The sequence below is a fragment of the Mus musculus genome, chromosome 17, assembly GCF_000001635.26.
Source record: "Mus musculus strain C57BL/6J chromosome 17, GRCm38.p6 C57BL/6J".
Lineage (NCBI taxonomy): Eukaryota > Metazoa > Chordata > Mammalia > Rodentia > Muridae > Mus > Mus musculus.
Window position 1 is genome coordinate 33,660,468 of NC_000083.6, and position 22,521 is coordinate 33,682,988.

The 22,521-nt window shown below is 38.8% G+C and overlaps 1 protein-coding gene across 2 annotated transcripts in view; it reads right to left on the reverse strand.

Annotated features, from left to right (window-relative positions):
* Hnrnpm (heterogeneous nuclear ribonucleoprotein M) overlaps positions 1 to 22,521 on the reverse strand; it is a 39,226-nt gene that overhangs the window by 14,235 nt on the left and 2,470 nt on the right. The window contains exons 2-10 of one of the 2 annotated variants that reach the window (NM_001109913.1): positions 16,807 to 16,973; positions 9,614 to 9,666; positions 8,702 to 8,709; positions 8,518 to 8,611; positions 6,180 to 6,218; positions 6,027 to 6,062; positions 5,025 to 5,178; positions 4,118 to 4,167; positions 2,758 to 2,818 (exon numbers count right to left, since the gene is read on the reverse strand). In NM_001109913.1, the coding sequence (NP_001103383.1) occupies positions 2,758 to 2,818; positions 4,118 to 4,167; positions 5,025 to 5,178; positions 6,027 to 6,062; positions 6,180 to 6,218; positions 8,518 to 8,611; positions 8,702 to 8,709; positions 9,614 to 9,666; positions 16,807 to 16,973 (662 nt within the window). Of the gene's footprint in view, positions 1 to 2,757; positions 2,819 to 4,117; positions 4,168 to 5,024; positions 5,179 to 6,026; positions 6,219 to 8,517; positions 8,612 to 8,701; positions 8,710 to 9,613; positions 9,667 to 16,806; positions 16,974 to 22,521 lie in introns of both variants that reach the window. The other variant, NM_029804.3, reaches the window with a different exon arrangement.

The window sequence follows — 22,521 nt, forward strand, 5'->3', positions numbered from 1 at the left end:
TGTGAGTGTCCCTCTTTCTGAAGGTGCAGCTTTGGACATACAGTCAGAGACTGGAGTATGAAATATGTACCTACACAACAAGGGCAGCTAAAAAGTCAGTTCGCAGGCTGGCAAGATGACTTAAGGTTAAGGACCTTACTCCCAATCCCGAATTCTACCTCCAGAACCTATGGTAGAGAAAGCTGGTGCATTCATTTGCCCTATGACCTTCAAGCATCTGCACATTAACATGCATACACAGAGATACACACACAAAATGAATGCACTAAAGAAACAAATAAAATAATATATATAGTACCACTATGTAGCCCTCTCTGGCCTCAAACTTACAAAGATCCACATGTCCCTGCCTGAGCCCCATCCCAGTTTTTTGTTTGTTTTTTATCCCTAAAGAAATCTAACCTTTCTCTCTCCCCTGCCCTCTTTGCCCCCTTCTTTTAAAAACAAGGTCTTATTATGCAGCCCAAGGCTGGCTTCCAACTTAAGATCATCTTGCCTCCACCCTCTGAATGCTGGCATCACAGATGTGTGCTAGCACCTCAAGAATTACTAAATTGATATCCAGCACATCCTCACTGCTATGCTCTACAAACACAACTAAAGAAACAAGAAATGCAGACTGGTATCGGAAAGAGCCACTGAGGCCTGACACTTAAACCAAGATAACGAACAACAAAAAACCTCAACAGGCTCTAGGTACTTAATCTATCAAGTAGGTTTTTAATTGCATGGCAACAACTCCAATAAGTCACCAAGGGTTATTATTCCAATGTACTCAAAGCTCTGAGGTCAACCCTTTGAGTCATACCAAGAGACCAAGAACCAGGGATAATAGGTTCCCTGGGGCTCAGTGCTCCTTTACCTCTAGCACAAGCATCAACAAGAACCACAACAAGCATGTTAAGTGACCACCTGCTTGCAGACAGGTAGTAAGGAAATATTGTCCTTTCAACAGACAAGCCATCTCCTGTCTCCCTGACCCCTTTTTTGCTACTGGGTAATCTGACTAACCTTTGCTAAGTGTTCAATCACTATATCTGCATTTTTTTGACCTATTCTTAAAGCTACAGGCCCTTTCAAGCTAGCAATTATCACAATTTCATTAACTTTCTCATCACTTTAAAAACCTCATCTCCAATAGCAGTCAGCTCTCTCCTCAGCACCATGGAACTATCTTCTGCCTTTTAGACCCACCTGTTCTGGGCATTGCCCACAGTTGGAAACAAGGTTTATCTCTTCCAAATTGTGGCTCCACCCCCACCCCCTTTTGACTAATCAACCGATTTTGCCAAATTTTAGTTATCTATACATAAATTAATGAATCAGTTCCAACATTCTCCCTTCCCTTTTAAAATAACATCTACCTGTGTACTCAGACCATCATTGAACTCATATTTGCCTGCTTTAGACTACCAACAAGTCTGGCTTGACTTTTTGACTAATGAGACACGCTGTTCTAAGCATTTATGTCATTTCTTCATGTGGACATTAGGTTTAGTCCTTAGAATACACCTAAAAGGGATACTGATAGACTGACTATACAGCAAAATCCAGCTCAACTTGGCATTTATTCAATTTGTTTAACCACCCATCTACTCCAAGACACTTTCAAACTGTATAATTTTGCTCTCTATATCTGGACAGCCTGTATAATCCAAGAGCCCTTCTTTAAAAGTGTCTGCAACAGAGAAACACGATGTGTTACTTTCCTAATGCTGTGATAAGACAAGATACCAGGACCAAGGCAACTCATTAAAAAAAGATTAGTATGGAGCTCATGGTTCCAGGAGTTAGACTCCCTGACCATCATGGCAGGGAGCATGGCGACAGAAAGGCAGGCATGGTACTAGAAAAGTAATTAAAAGCTAACTTCAGAAAAGAAAAGAAGAAAAAAAAAAAAAAAAAAGCCGGGTGTGGTGGCGCACGCCTTTAATCCCAGCACTCAGGAGGCAGAGGCAGGCGGATTTCTGAGTTCGAGGCCAGCCTGGTCTACAGAGTGAGTTCCAGGACAGCCAGGGCTACACAGAGAAACCCTGTCTCGGAAAAACCAAAAAATAAAAAAAAGAAGAAAAAAAAAAGCCCCCCCCCCCCAAAAAAAAAAACAGGATTTCTCTGTGTAGCCCTGGCTGTCCTGGAACTCACTCTGTAGACCAGGCTGGCCTTGAACTCAGAAATCCGCCTGCCTCCTGAGTGCTGGGATTAAAGGCGTGCGCCACCACTGCCAAAAAGCTAACATTTTTACAAAGACAAAGCAGAGAGTTAACTGTGGATATTGTGGGCCTATGAAATCTTGAAGCCTGCCCCAGTGACTTATCATCTCCAACAAAGCCACACACGAATAGAGGTCAGAGGACAACTTGAAGGACTCATTCTCTCCCTCGAGCACGTGGGTGCCAGGGGTTAAACTCTAGTCATCAGGTTTTGCATAAGATGCCTTTATCCTCTGAGCCAGTGCCACTATCAAATTTACTCTTAAGTCGTAAATTTCTTTACTCATTTCTTATCCTGAAAAACCTATAGAAAACGACTAATCAAGACATGCACGATACAGTGCACACCATTAATCCCAGCACTAAGGAGGCAGAGGCAAGCAGATCTCTGTGAGTTCCAGGCTATCCAAGGCTACATAGTGCAACCTGTGTAGGGTGGGGTGGTGACAGGACAAACAGATCACAAGAATCCCCAGGGTAACTTTCCACAACTGCAAGTATAAATTTAACTGGAACAGTTTCTATTTAGTATAATTCATATACTCACGGGGAAGTTGCTGTGGGCGTTCAGGAGGAAAAAAGTCTCCCTTTGGTAAAGCCCTCTCATCCTGGAAAAAAAGAAAAAGAAAAAAGATCTTAATCTCCACTGGAGCACCAATAGCAAAAGATGAGAAACAATTACCACAACAAAGAACCAAAGAGGTCAGGTACTGTGTGTGTGCTGCACACCTGTAATCCCAATATTTGAGAGACTTACACAAAAGGATCAGGAATTCAAGGCCAGCTTTGGGATACACAGCAAGTTCTAGGATAGTTTACATTACACAAAACTGTCACAAAAAAAATGAAACAAAAGACAAACAAACAATAATAACAAAGACAGGTTTGCAGATGTAGCCCAGAGATAAAACACCTGCCTATCACATACAAGGCCCTGTGTCCAGTCCCTAGCACCAGGGAAAAAGCAAAAATTTAAACTAAACAAACAAGTTAACTAGTTAAATATAAATAAACTATGACATAGCCATGGCACAGAATAATTATATCAAACACAAAGAGGTATTTGAGAGGTATTTTATCTTCTATGCCAACAGGAAGGATAAATATACATTTGTATTATTGGGTATGTAGAGCAGAACCTGAGCAATAAGTACTAGTGAGGCTCAAAACATCATTTCTTTTTTTTGTTTGTTTATCTTATGTGCATTGCTTTTTTACCCTACATGTGTATCTGTCTGAAGGTGTTGGAACTATTGTTACAGACAGTGGTGAGCTGTCATGTGGGTGCTAGAACTAAAACGGGGTCTTATGGAAGAATAGCTGAGCCAACTTTCCAGCCCCTCTTTTAATTTTTTTTTTTTTTTTTTGTTTTTGAGTCTTATGAATCCATTAGCTATTCAAAGACTTAAACTCCTTCAAATAACAAAATTTATAGCTCCTTTTATTTTATTCCTGAATCTGAATCCTAACCCAGACTGGCCTCAATATCTTCTAATACTGTTTCTATAAATTATTATCTTTGGCAATGTTATAGTAGGGTTACTGTTTATTAAGACTGAACTCCAACAGACCTTTAAAAGCTGTCTGAATCAAATACCTGTTCATTATACTAACCAAGCACTGTATGTTATACTTTGAAAACTGGAGTTCTATGCTAAAGATCCTTTGTAGCTGATTCTTTGTAGCTCACGCAGGATACTCAATGGGCTTCCTGAACATAGGAGTTAACAGTAATAATCAACCAGGCAGGAATGTACAGAAAACAACTTCCATGAGCAGAGAGACTCATCACTCTGCAGCCTACTAAATAACAGGTTTAGTTTAAGGGCTAGATACAGTTTTAGTAATTCTACATTTTTCCTAGCTTACTTGAACACATTACAAAGAAAGTGATCCTAGTAACTTACCATCTTGACGTGCATCGGTCTATCAAACAGCAACTGGCCATTAAACATAGCTGGTATTACAATTAAGGCTATTTCTAACAACTGTTAAAGCATACCATATAAAATGTTAAAAAGGTAACACCTCCATAGCTACCAGTGAACTCATAAGAAATTTCAACTCTCTAGGTATGAAGTTTTAGTAATGACTTTACACTGCAAAATGCTTCTGGTAATTAGTTAAAGCAGTTATCTATGTGTTCAACAGACCAAGAGTCTTTAGTATTTCTGAAATATCATGTTTTCTGGGTAAAGCAACCAGTAATAGTCTCCTGAGTTTAATTTCTGTAGTTATGTGTGACATACTCACTGTAATTAAAAAGATGTAACCCGAGGGCAAGCCTACAGCAAGGAAAGGGATCTCTTCAAACAACGTCTCTCTACAACAGACAGAGTCCATAAGGATATATTATAAAGAAATAAAAGCCTCAGTTCTACCGGGCGTGGTGGCGCACGCCTTTGATCCCAGCACTTGGGAGGCAGAGACAGGCGAATTTCTGAGTTCGAGGCCAGCCTGGTCTACAGAGTGAGTTCTAGGACAGCCAGTGCTACACACAGAAACCCTGTCTGGAAAAAAAAAACCAAAAAGAAAAAGAAAAAAAGAAAAACCCTCAGTTCTCATAAATGGTTTATTTCCTAAACTCCTCTGAAAAGAAAAGACCATTCATAGCATGTGTCTATGATACAACCACACCTTTTATCCATCTGTGTTCTACTCCAGAAAAATTTCAGATTCCATAGTAATCTATTTACTCTAGTCACAGAGAAAATAGTTACTTCTACCTTGTTGTCGTAATATACCTAGGTATGCTATTGCCTAACAGTGCTGGGGGCACTGTTTGCCATGAGCTGAATTCCCACAAAAGGATACATATTGCTTGCACAGCTTCAATGGACTGTTCAAAAGTCACAATGCCTATTCCACGACTTTTCCCATCTTTATCTTCCAGAATGTCTGCTCGGACCACCACACCAGCCATACTAAATACTTCCTTCAGTTTCTTCCAGCCAACTTTATAATCCAGCTAGGTGAAAGAAGAAGGTGAAAACTTCAAGGTAAACTTCTCTGGGGAAAAAGACACACTTTTACTATATTAAGATTGCTTTGACTGACTTTACAAGAAAATTAACTTCAGTTGAATTTTTAAATAGGACTGCAAAACTGGGCCTTAACTCTGCTATTTATTGCCTCTCTTCTTAAATGGAACAGAATAAGTCTCCTCACATTTAACAAGCTTTCCCCCTCATACTTAAAAAAGTCAGCAGGATGGTGGTGGTACCTGCCTTTAATCTCAGCACAGAGAAGGCAAAGGCAGGTAGATCTCTTGAGCCAAAGGCCCACCAATGCAACACCACTGAGAAACTGTCTTGAAAATCCCAAAAAGTCACTCTCCTTTTAAGTCTTTCCCCCCTTTTAACTTGTGAACCCACTCAGTTCTAAAAGTATTTGTCCTTGCAGAGAATAAAAATATCACCATTTACTCTAGATACAAAAAAAATGTGAAAATATTGATGGTCTATCCATTCTTCCCTTTACCTAAATAAACCCCAATTAAGGACGCGTACCCAGCTACTGCCTCTGTAGCATCAGAAAGCCTTAGGAAACAAGACCCTAATAGGACTGAGGTGAATCCTGAAGCCACAAATGCAGTGGTCACAAGAACAAAGTAGAAGGCCTACTTAAAATGAAAACAAGCTATCTACCATAAGTCTAACTTAAATTACTCGTATAACAGTGATACAATCAATATAAAGTGTTTTGTACATTTTTCTAATTTGTTTTCATTTTATTTAAAATTAAATGCACACTATTTTCACATTATTTCCGTCCCTCCCTATTTTTCTATTTTAGAGAATGTTCCCATTTACTTACATTTGCTACAAATACTGTGCTTCCAAGTCTTCCAGCCTGTAATGCATGGATAATCTCATTTGGGATGTTAGGATTATTTAGGATACTGGGTGGGATATTAATCATTCCTGGGCCACCTGGTCCCATACCCATCCCACCAGTCGTAGCCATCACCTTTTGCATTGCTCTCCTTGCATGTTCACCATCAGGATCCTGAAAAAAGCATAAAGCGTTACAGCTAGAAGTAGGTCAGAAGTAGGCTTGCAGAAACTAGTGGAACTGCTGCCTTCACCACTACAGAGGCTCTCGTCTGCTGAGGTGCAGCTCAGTGATAGAGTTTCTGCCTAGTATTCCTAAGTACAATCCCTACCCCCAATCATTAAACAAATAAAATAAAAAAGGCTCCCAGTAAAGCACAGTAGCAGTGGTGGTAAAGGTCTGTAACCTTAATTCTCAGGATTGCTACAGCAGCTCAAGGTCAAAGCTGAAGTAAAAAGCTTCAGGGAGGGCTCTGTCACAGTCCAGTCTGGTACCTCTTGCTGTGTACTCGAAGTCTGTCTTTGGATACGACTTAGAGTGGCAGACCTTATCATACGGCACAGTATACACCAGCCACTCCCATTACCAACACCAAAAAAAGCAAACAAAAATCTGCAGACCAACAGACAGTTTGAAAGGTATTTCTCTAATTATTAACAAATGAAATAAACCACAGCAACAAGAAGAGTTCTAGGAAGAGCAACAGTTCAGAAACAAAAAGCATAAAACTAAAAATCTAAAAACAATCTTCAATTTTAACTAAAATGAACGGGTAAGGGATAAAGGATTGGCTGACCAGAGTTAAAAATGCCAGATTGAAACAAGATCTTCATGGGCATGACTCTTACTAATTAGTGTTACTTATGTAAAACTCATCAATGATTTTTCACAAAGTCTTAAATCATCATTCTATAATCCAAGGTTCCCTAAACCCTTCAAGGGCACCAGTGTTGGCATTCAAGTACAGTCAATGCTGTGTATCAGTACCTGAACAGACTTATGGAAATTTGATGCTGGCATGACTATCTATCTTACTCTTATCTGTGTCTATGTGTCCATATAGAGGTATACAGCACATGTACGTGCACTGTGTATTTCCTGCTTGAGTGCTGGAAATCAAATGCAGATCCTCTCTGGAAAAGCAAAAAGCACTCCCAACCACTGAGCCATCTTTACAGCGTGACCCAATTCCTGAAGCCTGCCTCTTCAATTTACCATTAACACGTAAGAACTGACTTATACCTGACCATGCTTTCCTCAGAGTCTCAAATATGCTGTATTCTTCCAAAAGGAAAAGGTCTAAAAGAGCTGCCTTTAATCTACACACTCAGGCAGCTAAGGCAGGAGGATCATGAGTTATAAATTACCCTGGGATACACAGCAAAGAACTAATTTCAGATATTTTAACACTGTTCCCCAAATACACACACAGTCAAGGAGGCAAATAATATTTGGCAGTTAATAAAATATCCTTCTATAGAAAAAAAAAGTATAGTGGCAATCTTGTAGGCACAAAGCCCTGGGTTCAATCTTTTCCGCCACCACCACAAAAACAAACAATGAAACAAATAAAAACCCCATGGTTTGGATTTAATAAAGATGAATACATTCATTTTATAAAATTCAAAGAGGGATAAGATGGCTCAGCAGGTAAATAAATAAGCATTAATACCCGAGCTCAGATCCTCAGTCACCCAAGGGGGGAAAAAAAAAAAGCTGGGGTTGTGGGGCACGCACATCTAGGAAGGGAATGGGAAAGCAATCCACTGGCCCACCAGTCTAGCTTCAACAGTGAGGCCAGGTTTAGTGAAAGCACCTATCTCAAAATCTAAGGTAGAGAGACTGAGGAAGAAAAACATTCACTACTAGCATGGCCACCTGTACACACATGTGTACACATAGGTACATACTACATAGACAAAAATAAAGAGGCAGGTGTTCAGTGACACATCACTGCAATCATAACACTTAGGAAGCTGAGACCACCAGAAACAACAACAACAACAAAACAGATGGGCAACAAAAGAGAATAGTGTTCTGGTTGGTGGATATAAAGACTTCCTAACACAATTCCAATTCTAAAATCCAGAGGCTCAGGTTTTGTATTTCTAAGACAGCAAGGATTGAAGAGTGGTCAGCTCAGGTTACTCAGGATCTGCTATTACAAAGTCACTATCTTCTATTAAAACATCAGACTGAGTACATAGCAATTAAAAGACAAAGAAAGAAAGATCAAGGTCAATCTTGACTACAGGGCCTGTCTTAAAAGAACAAAAAACCAAATAAACCAAAAACAATAAGTTTGTCTACTCAGTACATTCTAGTCAAAGACCATTCTTATCCTAATCAAACAATTATACCTTACTTTTTGAGTTGGGAATATAATTCAGTAGTATACTGTTTTCTTAGTATGTACAAGGCCTTGGGTTCCATTACTACCACCAAGGAAAAAGAAGGAAAAAAAAGAGCTCACTTCCTTGACTTTCAGTGGCCTTCCACTCAGACTATGCTTGTTTAGAACTTCAGCAGCTTTTTTCATGCTCTCCTCCATCTTGAATTCAACAACACTATAAAAAAAAGTCAAAAAAAAATGAATAAAACCAGTCCTACAACTTGAAAAACTCAAATGCCAGTAAGTATAAGTAAGTAATACTTACGCACATCCCTTTGAAAGACGCCACAGACCAGTCAGATGAGCAAGGGGGGAAAGAAAAAACAAAAAACACAAACAGTAAATATCAATGGCAGGAACAAATTAAAAGATATGATGTACGTAACAAAAGTTGAAGATTTTTAAAATTAATCCTTCTAAGGGGAAGCTGACAGAAGTGCATGACCTAGCCTTCCTTGTAAAAAGCTGGGCTCCTTAATCTCCTCTTCCTACACATTACCAGCACTGCACTAAAGCTCCTGAGCAGACCTAATCAGGTTCTCCAAGAAATCACACAAACTTTTGATCTGCTTCCCTTTATACTCAATCAATCCTTACCATACTCCTACTAAATAAATCCATCCTTTCCATAAACTAAAATCCTCCTTTTGATTATTCTAAGCCATTCTATTACACAACAGAACATAGTTTATGTTCTCATTAAACTAGGCCAAGTTTGAACATTCAGGTTTGTAAGGTGTGGTTTACAATTTACTGGCACAGAGGCTACTTTTCAGAATCTTTGGTTCACACAACTTTCAAATCAGCAAACAACCAAGAGTAACATTTTCTAGACAAGAACACACTTTTACTTTAATTATACCACCACTAAAATTCCATGCATAATTCACACACAGCCAATTCCTGTTAAACAAAGAGACAATGCTGCTATTGGTCCCCAGTTATCCAAATTGGGCATCCAAACAGAATACCAGAAAGCTCTTTGGCCAGCCATTTGGAAAAGCGGGACTCCTGTTTGCAAGCCCCCTCCCACCCTACTGGAATGTTGGCAAAAATCAAACATGGCTACAGTAACATGAGCACTCACTGCCTTCCTGATTTCATTCGAGTCCACGCCACCATACAGTTACATTTGTCATGTAGTAAATCCACAGAAGAAATTCTCTCAGACACTTACCCTTGACTTTCCTTCAGCGTCCATTAAGAGCTCCACGTATGTTACCTCACCAACTACAAATCAGTTTCCAGACGACACATAAACCAAGGGAGAAAAGCCAAGAAAACAATGGGAATTTAGAACAATCATCAGCAACCTTGTATGGAGCCTCTGCCTTATAAGAAAGCCCAGAAACACTCCATATTCTCTAAACCACCAAACTAGGCATTACAGGTGTGCAGTAAAATAGGTGAAAACTCATTAACAATATGTCCTTGATTTTCCTCCCACCACAAGCACACTACTTCCACTGATTTCCATTATCAATTTCCCTGTCTATAATGCTCACTCATGACTAGAGGCAATCCAAATCTACAGGAAAGAATTCTGCAAGATTCACTTTCGAGGGAAGGAAGAAAAGATGTTTTTGCAGATATACTCTTACTGGTGAAGTCGAGATAAACAGCACACACATCACAATGCCACTAAACTGAGCTCATAAGTCACAAATACAAGAATGTGCCTATACATAAACCAAATGGCATATAGATACAACTTCAGGGCCAGCTCTGTGTGTACAAACTGTGTAACAGGTCAGATTTTTAGCCTGAACCATGTTCTTGAAATTTCTAGAGTTAACAAGCAGCCTCTCATTTTGTACTGGGCTCCTCAAATTCTATAGCTATATTTTGCATACAGTTCAAGACACCATGGTTTGGAAGAATATTGGCTATTCAATTGTTAAATCAGAATAGCATCAGGCTTTATTCTTTCCAGTTTTAAAAATCCCTGTCAGAGGGTAAAAATTCAAGTTTGGGGTCCAGTTGGCAACAAGACAGTTAAACAGTACAACGAGTCTAAGCTACATGCAATGGAAAAAATAGCAGATTTTCAAAATTTCTGCAGATTTTCCTCAAGGTTTGGATTGCCAATTCATGACCACCAGAACCAGATGTTAGAATCATCTAGACAACCACCAAAATGGCTGCTGAACTTGAAGATGGCTCAAAGCATTAACTTGTAGAAAACATCTAAATCCATTTTCCAAAGTTTAAAAAAGAGAGATGGGGGAATTCTTAGGAATCACTCACTCCTTCCTTAGAAGGATGATTAAAGCCTTCAGCTCACTTAGGTTCAGCAGTGCCTAGGTAAACATGACTCATTAATGGCCTTGATTGGCCTTCCCTGCTAACAACTCCTTTGTTCGAAGGACATTAGAATTAGAATGTTTCAAATACACAAAGATTCAAATGGATAACAAAATATAATTATTTCACAAACACATGTGAACATTTTAAGGGTGCATTTATTAATGGAGTTGCACAGTGAGCGGTTGAAGGCCAAGTGTTCAACGTTTAAACTTTATAGCCTCATCCTCCTAGTCCTTTCCTGAAATGTTACAAAACTGGTACTTTGCACAAAACAAAGAGAATCAGTGCAAAGGGGGTGTGGGGAGGAAATAGAAGAGGCCATTACATTTGACTTTGAGTACATACTTTATGCAGGCAAACAAACAAACAAACAAACAAAAAACTGATCATAGCCAAGTGACAGTTGTACAGGTTGGCTTTATGTTACCCTTTCAATAGTTAAAAACAGTTCCATAACTCCATGACCACTTCTAACGCCATTTTAAAAAGCCATTTATTTCAACAGCAGCAGCCATTCAATGACCAACAGCTCTTATCTCCACTGATGAAAATGCCTAGTGTCAAACCAGTGAAGAAATTCCAAGTTTATTTCCTACCAGCTGTGACTACTGCCCTTAAATAAAAGAATCACTATATCAACCTCAAGACAACTTTTAAGTTTGTCAGAATCCAAGGACTATTGCATTTGAAATTTCTAGTTTGTGTCCAAAGACACTTTATCCAAAACAATGTTAATTGCAACCTAGAAAACAACAAGTCCAAAACAAACTTTTTCCACAGTCATAACCATTTAACAATATACCAAGTTAAGAAAATTGCAGCTTTTCCCACTAGACATTCTAGTAATGAGACACCTCCAGCTTCAATTCTGTGCACTAAAAATTTGATTAAAAAATGATATCCCTCTTAGAAATATTTCCTGTGGCCCAGAATTAAGTATTTCTATACTGAGGTACAATCAGCATAATCATACACGACACAAGTTTGAAACATTCCAATCTTGATACCCTGAAAGACTTCATCTGGTTACTTTTAGGGAATCTGCCAACTGTTTGTAATTCATATCTATAGAGGAAGATAATCATGAAAGCTTTAAAAGTTTTTTGTTTTTTAAAAAAGATTTAATTATTTATTATAGGATTACACTGTAGCTATCTTCAGACACTCTAGAAGAGGGAGTCAGATCTCATTACGAATGGTTGTGAGCCACCATGTGGTTGCTGGGAATTGAACTCAGGATCTTCAGAAGAGCAGTCAGTGCTCTTAACCACTAAGCCATCTCTCCAGCCCCCACGAAAGCTTTAAAAAGGCTGTTTCATTTTTTGTACTAGTATGCAGTCAGGAGGTAAATTAAATGACAACAGCAGCCACACAAGTGGAACTCCTAGCTAATGAAACATGTTCCTTGATCACCAACCTGGATTCCACAGAATCCCAAGAGTAGACTTCTAAGACAAGTCTACTGTACCTTTAAATTTCAAAGTATCTAAATAAAAGAAGAAACTGAAAAAGAAATAAAAGAATAAAGAAACTAAAGCTTTACTGAAGAGAATACGGATGTGTGCTTGTATGCTAGGGATTGGACTTAGGATCTTTCTTTCATCTTTTTTTGGAATCTTTGTATTTGTATATACATGTACATAGTCGTATGAGATGGCGCGTGTGTTCCATGACACCACTGTAGAGGTCAGTGGACAACCTTAGGTATATCAGTCCATGCCTCCCCACATTGATTAAGGCACTCTCATTTTTGCCTCTGCATACACCAATGTAGCTGGCTTGTGAGCCTCTGAGAAGTCTGCTATTATCTCCTTGTAGGACCAGTAAGATTACTGTACTGATATGGGGAATTCAAGCTAGACTTTATGCATGTACAGCAAACACCTTTACCTACAGAACAAGTCCATGTTTTTAAGGCAAAGTCTCATGTAGCTTAGACTTGCCTCTAAATGCCCAATCCTTCTGTGTTCACCTCCCAACATGCTGGAGATTACATGGGTGTGCTACCATACCTGGATCCTTTTTTTTTTTAAAAAAAAATGGAATATGTACATGAAAGAAAGCAGGACACACTGTTGAACATGCTTTTTTGTATCATAATGGTCAATACTAAGTCAACCTAAGGGAAAATTGCATGGTCCAGAAAGTTTCTCTATAGACAACTTCAGGTGGGAGCATGCCTTTAGCCCCTTGAAGGGAGGTGGCTCTCAAGGTCTCTCTGGTCTAATACAGTGAAGCCCTGTCTCAAAAGGAAAAGAAGAAGAAGAAGAAAAAAAAAAAAGACAACTTCAAATATGGCAAACTACTCTATACAACAAGGAGCTGACTTATAGACAGATCAGAAAGAAACTGACTAAGCCAAATTCAGACTTACAGAGGGTAAGAAAACTTTCTACTACAGAGACCACATAAGAAAGCTTCACAGGCTGTGCTGCTAGGGCTCAGCAGCAGTACTTAAACACCTAGTGCTTTCTTTGCATAGCAGGTCTTGCAAAATAACAGCTCGATTTCCAACAGGAAAATATGAAGAATAGACTGGATACGAACGTCATTTAAACTGAAAGCAGTTTTGTCTCATTTAACCCACAATGCATATTGCAAAGAAACAGGAGAGGTTTTCTATTGGGCTACACCTGCCCTCTGGGCCTCAGTTTTCTGTCAGCAGCAATCTGAAATTTACTCAAAGTTATGATCATTAAATAAGAGTGGAAGGATTAAAGGCTTAAAGAAATCTTTGGTTATACAAAGTAAACTGACTGCTGCTAAACTAGGATTTGAAAGTAAACTGTATCACTGACTTTTCTTTCTTCCTCAAACTGGGCAAGTATTTATTCACCAGTACTGCTAAGTCCTGCCTGAGTGGCAGCTGCCCCACCTCACACTGCTAGCTCCCTAGGTAAACCCAGAAATAAGAAGCTCAGAACCCAACTTTCTTCATTCTGAGAATTTTAAGGTCTCTAACACATTAATATGAAAAAAAAAACAAACAAACAAACGCACAGAAACAAAACAAAGCAAAAACACCTCCCCACCACCACCTTTTGTTTAAAACAAATCTTCATTTTTGGTACCCATGCCCTACAGTCAAACACTTTTAAGACAGTATCCCATTATTCTATTGTAATTCATCTGAGTAGCTGTGGATAATGAAAGTTACTTTCAAACATAGTTCTGGAACCTCTAATTTAATTCATGTAAAAGTGGTTCCAATTTTTTTTTTCCAATCAGGGAACTCTCTTGCACCACAACCATTGCCTCCATTAAAAAGAATGCTTAAGTTGTGAAAGTCATCTGTCACCCTAGCACTTGGAAGACTAAGGCAGCAGGGATCAAAAAGCAAACCTTAGACGAGCCGGTCTCCAAAAAAAAATTTAAAAATAAAAATAAATAAAAACCTTCACTTTGTTCCTTTGGAACACCTTGGAGCAAGGAGCAGGTATTCAAGCAAACAGTAAAGTCCACAAATAGTATCTTAATCTAGGCCCTACACTAACAGGATTTGAACAAAACAGCAACATGGCTCACAGGAAAACAATGCTTTCCATACATCCTGTCTTCAAAATGGGTAACACTCTAATGTCACCATTAACACCAAACAAATTTTGCATCATTATAGATGATTCTAAAGTGGTAAAATTAAACACAAAATATACACTTGCTATCAGAGAAAGGGAAGATCAGAAAAGGAGAAAGGGGTACATGAGATGCTATTAACAACATTGTTGCCCTTCCTGTTTTGTTCTGAGAGGCTACAACTAAAGACACTGTTGCAATGGTAGAAAGGGAGGTAAAGACGACTAATCTTAGCTCTTATTCCAGAAGGACATAGTTTTATCAGGGCAAACTGAAGACTGAGAAAACTGCTTTGATTGTATCAGTCTAATCTCTATTATCTGTTTAGTTATGGTTACTTTGAAACAAATCCTTTTAGGATTTAAGTACCTCTATCTGCCACTTAAGCTTTTCAAAAACTTAGGGCTTTCTGACAACACATTATGTACTCTGGAGGCAGATGCAGCTGGATCTCTATGACTACCCTGGTCCATATAATGAGCTCCAGGATATCCGGCTACAAAGTGAAACCTTGTCTTGGGGGGGATGAGGGGGGAGGAGACAAAGGAAAGACAACAGGTTTAAAAAAAAAATCAAACAAGGATATTTTAAACCATACAATATATAAATCAATATATAAATGTCTAAACGTCACTGAATCTCAACACTATTATAGAAAAATTACACTTTCTGTTATGAATCATTTTATTCCCAAGCTAATACTGCTAATTTTTTTTATACAGCAGAATAATTAAATTGTACTGGGGAGCTCTAAACAAGAACATTTTAATGTTCAATAAAAACAAGATTTACTGCACACCTGTAATTCTGAGTAACACCATCAAAAGTACACTGAGAGGAAGACACACCCACATCCATGGCAGTATGCCAGGGGAATATGAGAACCAGTTTGGAAGGATCTGAATAAATCACCAGGTTGGCTCCACACTTAATACAGGACAAAATAGTACATTGAGGTGAACTGCTTCTACATCCAGAAACATCATGGCTGCTACTTTATGGCTTCCAAAACTTAATTACTGAATGGTAAAGCAGTAAAAATGTCACCTACTTTATCATGTCCCAAAACTGGTTCACACACTCCTAAAATTGAAAAAGTTTAGCCTGCAATCTCTTACAAAACTCTAGCAATTTCATTTTCAAAGCCACATTCCTGGTTCTTGGAACTACTATACCTTATTATCAATGGAGATAGCAATTCAGTGGTTCAACCAAATCACAAAAGAACACAAATTTGAGGTTTATTCCGAAAACTAATTTGAATGAGATCCAACTGTACTATACAGAAATTCTAAATTATAATACATTATAGCAGCAGTCCCATAGAACCAAGAACACTGTATCTGGGATGCCACATGACACTCCCTTCAGACAAAAGAAACTTCACTCTTGCTCTAGGAGAATTGGCAGGAATGATTTGGCTGATCAAGGCAAGAAACCAATCTCACATGGGAGCAGCACATGTGACTGAAGGTTCACAGTGCCTAGTGCTTCTGGCATGTCACGGTCAAGTTAGTGACAGAATAATGACCTGGTTCAAAACTCAATGCTGGGGCACCAGTACACACACCAAAAGGGCCATCCAAGTGGTACCCCGTCACTAAGAATTAGCCATTCAACAAATCAAGATCAAACTTCTCTTCATTATGAATGCTTCCCAAAAAACCAATTCCTTTCAGTCCTTCAAAGAAACTCCATTAAGGGTGATTTGATCTTAGGTTCCCTTGGAGGAGAGGAGCTGCTCAAGGCACCCTACCTTATCTAAACCAGGACCCAGCAATCTCTTCAGTTCCGAGAGCCACCAACAGGATAAGAATCATGAAGGAAAGGAGGACAAAAGCAAACACAGTGCAGGAGAGGGCGACGCTCCAGCGTGCAGAGACACTTGGTCATGTGCCCTGTCTTAGCCCAGAATCTGGATGCCTGGGCTGGGACACCATATACCCTTAAGGCACCACATGCACAGATGACCTGAAATCTCCCATTGCCAATCTCTGACTTCAGAGGAGAGTTCATAGTTCAAACAGAAAATCCCGTTGCAGAGTTTAGAATCTGAACAGCATACATTCTAGGCACTAAATTTTGATTCCAGGAGGATACCCACAAAATTTAAAACTATCTCCTAACCAGACTTTTAAAAAACTTTAAAAAATTAAACACACACACACACACACCCCAAAACAACAAATAATGTGAAGAATTTGATACTTTTCCTTAACATAAAAACTCCCTTCACTGACTAACTGGCGTCCCAATAACCATATTAAGCCAGTAAAATCATTTGTAGGGCAACGGACCATATAAATCACCCTATTTAACACATGGGCATGATCACATAAAATGGATGGGGGTGGACTGAGGGATAGTGCTAAACCTGAACAGAACACATGCTCTTCCTAGAGCAGCTTCCACTGACAAAAACCCAGGAGATAGCCACAGAGAAGATGACACATTGACCTTCTTACCCTACTTCACCACCAGTACCATTACCTTTTTCTTTAACCAGGTCTTTAAGTGACTGCCATTTCACATCAAAAGGTATATTTGTAATGAAGGCTCTGTATCTTTTAGTTGGGTTGGAATATGGCTCAAAGCGATTGCCTCCTCTTTTTATGTTTTTCTCCTTCCTCTTCTCATTCTGAGTAGGTCGTTCTTCACTGAATTCAAGAGAAAAAAAAGTTCCTCAGTTAATACAAGGAAAAGACATTATCTGTCCGTACCAGACATATAATCCTACAGTTATATATGACGTGGTCAATGCTGGTTTTGATTTGGAATCCTGCAAATGAAGGTCTCTGCAGAGCAGATATCTGCAATTAGGCATTCCCTGAAACCTACCCTACTCCCGCAATGGGCACAGTGGCACACGCCCGTCTTCCTAACACCTAGAAAAAGGAGGCAGAGTCAGCCTCAGTTACGTGAGAACAAACCTACCTACCTATCATCAATAGATGCTCAAGAGAAGAGCATCTTCTTACCTAAGGTAAGGTCCTTTACACTGACTAACACAGGAAGATGGAAGTGATACAATTCTCCAGGTGTGTGTGTGTGTGTGTGTGTGTGTGTGTGTGGCGGCTGCGGATCTGTCACCTAAGTTTACCAAATACAATACTATCTGCCAAAACATCTTTCAATGTTTCTTGGCAGACAACATGTTATCTAAAGTTCGTAAATTATACATCAATCTTCTTGTCACCATCTACCAGAGAACTGTGGATAGAAACGTATTTAAATATAACTCAGAGATTTTTCTCAGACATTCAAATGCAGATTATATAACAGGTATTATCTCACAAAGTACATCGTAACATATCCAATGCTATTTTTTTTCACTTGTCACAAGACCACTGAATATTTTCTTCTCAAATCCTTATATGCAATTTAAAAAAAAGTTACTTTATTCTGTGCATAATATTTTTTTGTACTACATGCTTGTCTGGTGCCCAAGGAGGGCAGAAGAGGGTGTCAAATTCCTCTGGAACTGGAATTCCTGACAGATCTGAGGTGTCACATTTGATTAAACTTGAGTCCTCTTAACCGAGTCATTTCTCTAGATCAATACATAACATTTAATTCTGAAAGTCCCTCTTTTAAGCAAATAATACAAAATGTACTTACAGAAAGACTTTTGTTGTTGTTGTTGTTGTTGTTTGAGACAAGGTCTCACAATGCAGCCTTGTATGGCCTGCAACTGATTATGTAACCAGGTTGGATTTGAACTCTGCCTCTTGAGTGCTGAATTATAAATAGTTTGTGTATGTATGTGTTTGAGTATTCATGCTGTTCGGAATGCATGTGGTAGTAAGGAAACAACTATTGGGAGTCAGTTTTCTACTTCCACCATGTTTGCCCTGCCTGCACCTTTAACCACTGTGTCCTTAACTGCTGACCCTTTGTAGGCATCTTTATCATAAATACTCCAAATCTGGAAAGTATTAAACATTAGATTGAAGTACTTGAAGCAAATTTTAAAATGACAATACATGATTATCTGAATCTATAAGACCTTTTGACTGTTTTTATGAAAAATAAAAGTAGTAATAAAGAAATTTAAAATTCAGCTGGGCAATGGTGACTTATGCTTTTAATCCTAACAGAAGCAGGCAGATCTGAGTTGGAGGCCAAGTTGGTCCAGAGAGGAGTTCCAGGGTCCAGTATATTGGTTTCACTTTCTTTCTCTATTAACTTACAGTTCTGTGGTTTTGGTTTTGCATGTGCTTAATTTGCAATCCATAGTCTTTGGTAAGATGCTGACAAATCTTTGTCCTTTCCCCCCCTTAAAGACAAGGTCTCATTCAGCTCAATGTAGCCTTAAACTTTAGCCAAGGATGATGAACTCTTCCCTCTACCCTTCTAGTGTTGAGGTTACAGGCTCATACCATTACACCTAGCTCTTCTGACCATTTTATTTTTAAGGTTCATTTATTTATTTGATATGAGTACACTGTAGCTGTCCCCAGACACACACCAGAAGAGGGCATCGGATCCCATTACAGATGGCTGTGAGCCACCATATGGCTACTGGGAATTGAACTCAGGACCTCTGGAAGAGCAGTCGGTGCTCTTAACCACTGAGCCATCTCTCTAGCCCTCTTCTGACCATTTTTAAAACACCATGTTATTGGGCTGGCACATCAGGTAAAAGTAAAAACATTTGGCACCAGGCCCGATAACCCAAGTTTAGTCCTTGGAATCTACATGGTAGAAAGAAGCTGTCCTCTGACCAACCTACCTACCTACCTACCACACACACCCCATTTGTAATTAGTCTATTACTTTATTCTGAATTTCACTAACATATTTTAGATTTAGGCACTTTAGCCAGACACATGGTTCACTTTTAAAAGAAATCGTCTTTGCATGTTTTTTCACTGTCTGGGGATGAGTTATTGTTTGGCAGTCAGTCCTGAGGATTGAATACAGGGTTTTGCACACCTTAGGCAATGTTTTATCACCAAGCTCTATCCTCAGCTCTTTATTTTTAGATTGGAACTGGCAATCTCACTGCCTCAGTCTCCTAGGATGATATTCTTGTTATCCTATGTTCTGCATTTCAGGATGCTTAGAGGCATCCTGACTTAATAGGCAACAGTAACAACCCAACCCCCAGTTAAGATTCCCAAAGGAAAGGAAGGTAATCCACTGAGAATCAATGGCATACACCTAGGGGGAACTTAACATACACCTGGGGGAGCTTATCAAAAACATCTGGAGTAACAAGGAAAAGTCTAAAAATGTTACAAAGTGGGGTTAAGAAGAATTTGAGCACTTATCTGGAAGAAACGTTGATAATATATAGTTCTTGGCTCTACCTACTGAATGCTGGGACTACTGGTATATACCACCCAGCCTGGGTTAAATTTATACTTACTTTTCATGTTTTTTAAACGTCCTAATACATGCCAGTAGTTTGAATTGTAACCTTAACATAAACTAACAAAACTGTAACCTTTCAAGAAACAGCAGACACAACAGGTAGATCTAAGGCAGCTAATATATTTTAACATATGGCTCTCAATTCCAAACTGCCAAAGAAAATTAGATCCTTACACCCAGTAAAATAGCTACTCCAAGTTCTAATCAAGCCCAATAAAATAATCTTTTCTAATAGTCTAATACACTGCTGTATCTCATAATATACTGTTAAGACCTAAAACATGTTAGGTACTGGCAAGACATTAAACCAACTTTGTTTAATACAACTTTTGGGATTGCTTTACTAAGTTGCTTGAAAATTGACATTTATCAAGTCATTGTTCTGCCACACTTAAAGTATACTACATACAAAGGTCACACTTTATAGATTAAATGCCTTTATACTGCTCTATTTAGTATACTAAATATGCATGGTAGTACATGCTTTTAACCCCAGGGCTAACCTGAGCTCCAAGCCAGCCTAGACAATAAAATGAGTTCCAGAACAGCCAGAGATACAGAGACCCTATCTCAAGTAAAACAACAAAAACAGAAAACAAACAAAACCCCACTGTCATCCTAACATCTCTTATGTCTTCATGACACCCCCATACCTAATTCTACTCATACTATTTCTGGAATTTCTCAATATATGGAAAAATCTCAATACCCTGAAATTCTGATCACATCTTCTGGGACAAAAATACATCCTCCCTCTTGAAAATAATCTTTTACATAAAGTCCCCCCCCAACAGAAGGCCTTTAAATTCAGAGCTTAATGGAACACTATTCTAGGTACAGATTCTTCCCCTATCAAAACATATAATCAGGTCCATTTCCAGTGTAACTCTATAGCCTGTATCCATAGTAGCACACAGGCTTGCTGTGAGAACCAAAGAATTAGTCAAGAAGTATGGTAGTACATACTCATACTCTCAGAATTCAGGAATAAGAGGGAGGGGGAGTATGGTAAATTAAGAGACCAATCTACTGTGGTGTTTCAGATCAACCAAAGATACATAAGATCTTGCCTTAACAAACAAAAACAAAAACAGTAGGATTATGGTGGCTCTCTGTGAATTCCAGGACAGCCAAGGCTACATAGACAAACCCTGTCTTAATTCCCTCTCATCAAAAAAAAACCCAAAATAAAAGTGCAACATTATTTTTCTTTGTTAATAAACATCTGCCAGGCATAGTAGAGAACACCTTTAATTCTAGCACTGAGAGGTGATCTCTGAGTTTAGAGCAAACACAATCTAGTTTAAAGCAAACATGATCTAAAGTGAGACCCTGCCTCAACAAATATAAATTGAGTACAAAAAGATACTAAGACAAAAAGCGAGTTGGTATACGTTAAGAGCAAAATATGTAAGGACCAGTACTGTGGGTAACAAAGAGTTAAGAGTCATACATCCAAGTCTGAATAATATATTCTCTCATTTTTAAGTGGAGGCTACTACTAAGTCACAAGTCTTTAAAAGAATTAGCACACAGCACACCAATAATAATTTTGAGGTGTAAAAAGGGAGACCTATTTGCTCCTAGCCTTTCTGTATTGTATTCACTTGGGAGGTTTTAAAACATTCCAACCATTGTCCATCACAGAAGAAACCTAAGCACTGAACTCACTACAAACTACCAAAGTGACAGTTCAGTTTTAACTAATACTGCAAAGCAGAGTAATATGAGAGTCCATTTGGGAAGCCCTTGAAGAGAGAAAAAAAAGTAAAAGCAAGCTTATCTTTGCAGGCTGGTATCTGTTTCTGTAGTCATTAAAAAAAAAAAAAAATCAAAGGACAAAGTAACAGCAAAGCTCTAACAGCACACACTCAAATAATACAGAGCTTCCATTTCTAATCTTGAGCTAACAATCTAATGTGCCTTAAAAGTACTCTTCACCAAGTACACAATCACTTTTAAAAAGTACAGGAAATAAGAGTAGAGCATGATGGTACACATATGTATTCATAGCACTCAGGAGACAGAGCAGCAGGATTCAAGGCCAGCCTGACCTACAGAGTGAAATGTTGTCTGAAAACCCCAAACAATGGGGCTGTAGAGATGGCTCAGTGGTTAAGAGCACCCATAGTTCCCAACTTCCTGTAACTCCAGCTCCAGGTGATTTGACACCCTTTTCCTGCCTCCAAGCACTGGCACTCACCTGTGTGCATACACAGAACACTTAAAAATAAAAAATAAAATTAGGTATGCAGCTCAGTGGTAGAGTTCTTGCCTAGCATGCAGGAGGTCATCAATTGATCTCTACTATCAAAAACTAAATAAATGGGCTAGAGAGATGGCTCAGTGGTTAAGAATATTGGCTGTTCTTCCAGAGGGCCTGGATTCAAGTAATAGTACCCACATGACAGCCAACAATTGTCTAAAATTCTAGTGCCAGGAGACCCAATGCCCTCTCTTGGCCTCCATGTACATGCATGTTGTGCATAGACACATACGCAGACAAAACATGCATTCTCATAATATTTTTAATAAAAAAAAAAGCAAGCTAGTGAGAAGGTTCACTAGGTAATATACATGCATACTTAACAAGCACGAAAACCTGGGTTCAAATCTTAGTCAAAAGGTGGGAAGAAAAAGACACTCTGTGCTTTTAAAAGAGTTTGTTTCAAGAACTTTGTGATGCAAAAATAACAATTATTTTTCACCCACACTACAAAACTAAGTGCTGCCACTTTCTCAGGTATCCTCCATTAAGCCAGTCTGAGACCACTCAGGTTCTTTCCCACAAGGGCTATTTCATCTGATACTTCCTATGCACATTCTGTC